Source organism: Cucumis sativus, chromosome 1 (genome assembly GCF_000004075.3).
Source record: "Cucumis sativus cultivar 9930 chromosome 1, Cucumber_9930_V3, whole genome shotgun sequence".
NCBI classification, from domain to species: Eukaryota; Viridiplantae; Streptophyta; class Magnoliopsida; order Cucurbitales; family Cucurbitaceae; genus Cucumis; species Cucumis sativus.
The window spans coordinates 14,635,994-14,643,001 of NC_026655.2; the positions used below are offsets into that span (position 1 = coordinate 14,635,994).

The 7,008-nt window shown below is 30.4% G+C and overlaps 1 protein-coding gene across 1 annotated transcript; it reads right to left on the reverse strand.

Moving 5' to 3' along the window:
• Window positions 1–1,849: 1,849 nt before the first annotated feature.
• On the reverse strand, window positions 1,850–5,366 carry LOC101212673 (palmitoyl-monogalactosyldiacylglycerol delta-7 desaturase, chloroplastic). Its single transcript, XM_031882770.1, has 4 exons — window positions 5,075–5,366; window positions 4,554–4,901; window positions 4,121–4,227; window positions 1,850–2,893 (listed from the first exon to the last, which is right to left on the reverse strand). The coding sequence occupies exons 1-4, from the start codon at window positions 5,357–5,359 to the stop codon at window positions 2,674–2,676; spliced, it is 960 nt and encodes a 319-aa protein (XP_031738630.1). The 5' UTR covers window positions 5,360–5,366; the 3' UTR covers window positions 1,850–2,673.
• Between the last annotated feature and the right edge of the window lie 1,642 nt (window positions 5,367–7,008).

Sequence of the window (7,008 nt, forward strand, 5' to 3'; positions counted from 1 at the left end):
TTTCTTAACGGCAACCTATCTGAAGAAGTGTATATGAAGCCACCTCAGGGAACTTCTCCTCCTCCCAACAAGGTGTGTCTCCTTCGTCGCGCTCTATACGGTCTAAAACAGGCTCCACGAGCTTGGTTTGCCACGTTTAGCTCCACCATTACTCAACTTGGATTTACCTCCAGCTCTCACGACAATGCCCTTTTTACACGACAGACAACTCATGGTATTGTTCTTCTCCTTCTTTATGTTGATGATATGATTATTACTGGTAATGATCAACAGGCCATATCCGACCTACAACAATATCTTGGTCAACATTTTGAGATGAAAGACCTTGGATCTCTCAATTACTTTCTCGGTCTTGAAGTCTCTCACCGTTCAGATGGTTATCTGTTATCTCAAGCGAAATATGCATCTGATCTAATAGCACGCTCAGGAATTACAGACTCCACCACATCTTCAACACCGTTAGATCCTCATGTCCATCTAACTCCGTTTGATGGTGTTCCTCTTGACGATGCAAGCTTGTATCGGCAACTTGTTGGCAGTCTTATATACCTAACAGTAACTCGCCCAGATATTGCATATGCTGTTCATATTGTCAGTCAATTTATGGCTGCTCCTCGAACAATTCATTTCACTGCTGTTCTACGCATACTTCGCTATGTCAAAGGCACCTTGGGACATGGTCTTCAATTCTCATCTCAGTCTTCCCTTGTGTTGTCGGGATATTCTGATGCTGATTGGGCGGGGGATCCTACTGATCGACGATCCACTACAGGATACTGTTTTTACTTAGGTGATTCTCTCATCTCATGGCGTAGTAAGAAACAAAGTGTTATATCTCGTTCCAGTACGGAATCTGAATATCGTGCTCTGGCTGATGCTACAGCTGAACTTATATGGCTTCGGTGGCTCCTTGCCGATATGGGTGTCCCTCAACAGGGTCCTACCCTCCTCCATTGTGACAATCGTAGTGCCATTCAGATTGCTCACAATGATGTGTTTCATGAACGTACAAAACACATTGAAAATGACTGTCACTTTGTTCGTCACCACCTCCTAAGCAACACCCTCCTCTTACGTTCTGTTTCTACTATTGAACAACCTGCGGATATCTTCACCAAAGCCTTGCCATCTAATCGATTCTGTCACTTACTTACCAAACTCAAGTTGATCGCTACTCTACCACCTTGAGTTTGAGGGAGGGTATTAATGTAAATAAATTCTGTAAATTAGGCTTAGTTAATTTGGGTAATTACCCTTGTATAAATACACAACTTTGGTCAATAAACATGGGAATATTCTTCAGTATATTCTTCAACAAATAAAATATTATTTGTTATGATCTCATCGTGTTCAAGCTCTCAGTCATCTTTACAGTGCAGATTTCAACAGTAAATTAGTAAATTACAAGATTGGCAAAGGATTGTTTTTATATGAAGTATATATTGTAGATCTAACTAGAACGGGAAATCAATATTTATACAAGATTAATTTTTTTTTTTACATATTATCATATCTATCAAGAGATTTTTAAGAGTCAAAGACGCAGCTGAAACATATATTTTGAAGCCTCAATTAAGGAATTATCATTTTAGTAAATGATAATATAATGGTAATTTTAACCATTACTAGAGAATTCTAGAAATATTTTTTTTTCTATTAGCTTTTCATTAATCAATTATAAAGTATTTATTTATTTTTTATTTTTTTTGTAATATTCTTGTGTTTATGTTAAATTGAAATAAAATTGTATCTAAAATTGAGATGAAGTTATGGATCGATATGAATATATACATTAGTTTATTAAAATAATCTTTGAATAAACAAGAGAGGTCTTAATCGTTGATGCAAATTTGTTATAATGTTTTATCTTTTATTTCTTCACATAGTTTTTGAATGTTTTACGCATAGTGTAATTTCTTGTAAAGTGGTTGAAAGATTATGGAAGAAACAAATAAAAAAAATTTAACACTTAACTAAATTTGCTTTCAGTTATAATGTATTTTTGTGTAGTTGTGTCAAATTTGGTAGATAAAATTGTATATATTTTTCTAGTTAAGGGTACTTTTGTGAACTGTATTTGATTTGGTAGACTAGTAAATTAGAAGGTAGCTAAATCCATACATATTTGATTCATTATATTTTTGTGTATTTATATTTGATTTAGTAGATTGGAGAAGAAGATAACTAGATTTGTATAGTTAGAATGATGAGAAAGTTAAATCAAAACTTGTTAATAATGAACTAAATTGAAACAATTTATTATTGTTTTTTAAAACTATTTTCCTATATTTATGGATTAGGTATTAGATTTATCAATGAGAAATTGTAAAAAAATTTAGAAAAAACAACTCATAACAATTTTTTTTTTTTTTTGCATATTGCGTAATTAATAATATCAAATGATTATCACTTAAATTTTCTACCTTTGCAAATTTAAAAAATGTTATAACATAGGCTCTATTATCAAAATTTCTGTTGTTATTCTTGCAAAAGCCCCTTTTTTCGTCGTTCACTAAACCCTAAACCCTAAATGCTTTCTATTTATGAAATTTAATTTGCTCTATTTATTATATTTTGAAACTACTTTTTTTTTATTTTCTCAAATAAATTTTTAAAATTGGCTATTTTTCTTGTTAGATCAACCAAATTTATTTCGATTCAAAGCATCATTTCTCAAAGCCCTTTTCTTTTGGTTTGGTCCAAAGCTTGTAGTCTTTGCTTGTGAGATTGAGATGGTACTTTAACCTCAGTTGCTAATCCAATGACCTGAAGAAACCAAATAATGTACCAAGAAATATCGATCTGCCACCATTCAAGCCCTTGTCTGGCTGAATACTCAAAAGCATGATGGTTATTATGCCAACCTTCTCCGAATGAAATCAAACACATCCACCTAAAAAAACAAAACCATAAATATTTTATTAATTAATTTGCAACATACAAAGGCATTAGCTATAATGTGGAATTAGCTTTGTTTACTTTACAAAGACAACATTCAATAATCGTTCATTTCATTTCACTATATATATATATATTTGCTAATTTGTTGTCTAGTCTAATATGAGTGTAATGTTTTGTGTCGTGAAAATTATTTTCTTGAAAGCAAATTTGGTGGAAATAGTTTATGTCAATTATTCTCCAAAGTCAACACAATACCCACCTTGAACGTTCATTCGTTAAAGAGGGAGAGGGAAAGGGAGTTGGAATCAAGAGGAAGCTCACCATCATTAAAAAAAAAACGAAAGAAAAAGAAAACGGAAGATGGAAGAATCAATAAAAGGTAAACAATAGAGTTTCTATAGAATATGGTTATTGAAGAATAATAAAATGTTTAGGTTTAGTTTATTACATAATTGAAATTTCAGATCCAATTTAAGAAGAGAAATGATAAAAATAAACAAAAGTTTCTCTCATTTTTGCACCCATATAATTGCCTAAACCTACTTGAACCGTACCAGACTAGACGAACAACAACCCACATACGAGGGAATAGCTTTAACCAGCACTCTAACTACTTTTGCAAGTTTAGTTACGGAACTCTCATATTTGTATGCTCTCCTCCCAACTCTTAAACTTTTGAGGTAGTTTTCTTCGAACGGTAAACTTTTATGGGTTACTAACTTTGATAATTAATTATGAATCGTTCATGACATAAACTAGTTAATATATGCTAGTTTCAGTTTCTTTTTAAACTACAATTAGACATATATGAAACATTTCCAAATTCTAAAAGAGTTAGGATACCAATTTACAATTCTAATATATGCTAATTTGATTGATAATTTTTTTAAAAAGATTAAATCATTGATATTATAGATCATAGACGGGCATTTTTTTGTGTTTGTTGACTAATGAATTTTTTAGGCACCATATTGTATTGAACTAATTATATACACACGTTAACTAATAGCATTTTTGTTGGCGTTCATTTTTCTAAATTGATTATATTTATACTTCTTTTAAGAAACTACTTTTGATAAAATGCTTCTCTTAATTTTGGTTGACATGTAAATTTACCATATTTAAAGAATATTACCAAGCTAACTAAAATAAAGGTCGACACAACTATTTGACAACCGAGATTAAATGAAAAAGAAAATATATACAAAAGCACTTATACCAAGTATTTCTCGACAAATCTCCAGTATTCCATGGTTGATTTCCAAATGTATGACATATTGAATTCACCATAAACGTCACATGTATGGTTCCTATGGTCCTCACAAACTGCAAAACAAAGAGATTTATTAATAATAATATAAAGTATCATGTCCACTTCATTTATAAGTCAACGTAAAAATGTATTCAAATATATAAAATTTATAAATGTATTTTAAACGACAAAACTGTGTTGTAATTAATATATATAAATATAGTATAAATGATATATATTGATAGATGTCTATCAGTGTCTATTATCAATGATAGATGATTGTAGTCTATCTATGTATATCATTACTCATCATCGATAAAGAATGATATTTATTTATATTTGTTAATATTTTGGTTAATTTTTTTAAAAAAATAATAATAATAAAGTAATTTTATTTTACCGCTCCCCATATAAGAAAAGGTGTTCCTCCGACTGCATAAAGAAGGATTGCAAGAGCAAGTTGATGAAGAAAATAAGTTTTGCGAAGAAACCTATAGAAGAATTGTTTTTCCAAGTCACCAACATTATTTGGTCTTCCATACTTTAAAACCACTGTGAAGATGGTTTTTTCTGTATCTTTATGATCAATGAAATACTGTGGACAAACTCTTCTGGTCAAAGCATTCGAATCCAAAATCCAAATGAAATAACTAAACCAAAATCCTTGAATAGGACTATGCGGGTCATTTTCCGTATCGACAAATTGATGATGACATCTGTGTGTACTCACCCAATCGATTGGATCACCCTAAAGTTAAAATAGAAAAACAAATAAGATCAAAACTACTTAGGAAAGTAGGGACGATAGAAATGTGTCTCAACATTTTTCATTTTTCTTAATGTCAAATGATAAGAACCTCTTTCTAGTAAAATTTTTTAAGTTTAAAATAAAAAAAGAAGAAAGTTTTAAAAATGTCAAACCTGAAAAGCAAGGGCTCCACAATATGCAAAAAAGTATTCGAGCCATTTGGGAAGTCTGAAACTTCTATGCGAAAGATTTCTATGATACGAAATAGTGATTCCAAAACAACCTGTAATAATGTATAAAGCAAACGCAACCCAAAATGCATTCCAATTGAAATGGAAGGGTGCAAGAATACAAATGAAGTGCAGGAAAATAAAAAAAGCTGCCATATATTTGTCTCTGTTTGTCCATTTTCTCTGCCCAAATGTGATTAGATCAGCCTTCTTCACCATTGTATCCATTAGCAAGGTTTTGCTCTAGTTTATGCTACGTCTAACCAACTGAGCACGAATTTTATAGTGCTTTTGAAATCTTAATATAATAATTTCAAGCTGTACTTCCAATTAATTAAATAATTTATTAAACGCGTTTAAATCTTTGCTAATATTTTATAGAACAAATAATATTCCACTTAATGGTTTGTTTTTTGTTTTAATTATTATTATTATTATTATTATTATTATATATATATATATATGAATATCAATTAAATTTTGATTTAACATATCTTGAAAATATTTTAAATGCCATACAAATTTGAGTTAATTTCAAAATTGTTTTAACAGGAAAAAAAACTCTCCAAAAGATAATTATTGGTAAAAAATTTGAAGTTGATGACTAGAAAATCTCTCGAAAAGTTATTAATATATGCACAAAAGTTAAAAGGAATATTTGAAAACTTAAACTACACTACATATACTAGTATAAGAAAAAACCATCCTTTTCCACGTTTGGAGAAAGCAAGATGGAATATTTCATTAATGCTTCTAGTCAACTCGATTTATTATATATATCTTCTATTCCATATTTAATTATCACATATTTAGTATTAGAAAAAAAAAATGAAGATCTCAAATCTCCTCCATTGTTTCAGCTTTCAATTGTTATAATTGTTATTATTCTTTACCATTTTTGTATCATTGTATTTGTATAAATATTTATCTCTGTCAGTGAAATTAAGCAAGCAAATTCAATAAAAATTCCTTTGATTTTTCGTGATATCAAACCATACCTTAAAATAATTTTTCTTTCTTCAATGGCCACCTCCATCCCCATCTCTATCGAAAATCAATATGTTCTCACATAATCATCACCACAAAATCCTCAAAATCAACATGTTCCTACTTTTACTCTCTTCTTGCTGTCAAATATTTGCAACCACGTACTCCTTCGCTTAGACTCCACAAATTATGTTTTATGGAAATACCAAGTCTCCTCCATCCTCAATTCACATTCTCTCTTTGGTCACAATGACGATTGTCTTCCTTACCCTCCTAAATTTTTGCCTTCAACATCTGTTGAAACAAACTTTGTGTTGGAGGCGTTGACGAGCCCACCCTAAATTTATTCTAAATCTCACAAACTTTTAAGAGAAGAAATTTGTTCTCTTAGAAAACTCAATAACACACAAGAGAAGAATGTTGTTCTCTTGAAACTCACTTATTTTCTAAAACTCAATTTGCTTCTATTGATTTGATTCTTTTATCTTGCATACAAATGAAGGAAATGATCTCTATATATAGTATTCAAGAGACACTTCCTAAAAGACACAAAATAAATGAAGTACATGAATACATATCATTCATGTACTTGAATAATTACATGTATCTAGAAATGCATATGTATCTTGAAACTAGAAATGTATCTATTAATATGTTATCCATAATGTATCTAGCTTATTAATTTCTAACATGCCCCCTTAAGCTAGACTTCCCAAACTCCGAGCTTCTCTTTCATTTTCAAGAATGAATCTGTCTTTAATGCTTTTGTGAATACGTCTGCAACTTGATCTTGAGTCTTGCAATACCTGATATATACTTCTCCATCTTTGATCAATTCTCTGATGAAATGATATTTGATGTTTATGTGTTTGCTTCTTCCATGAAAAACG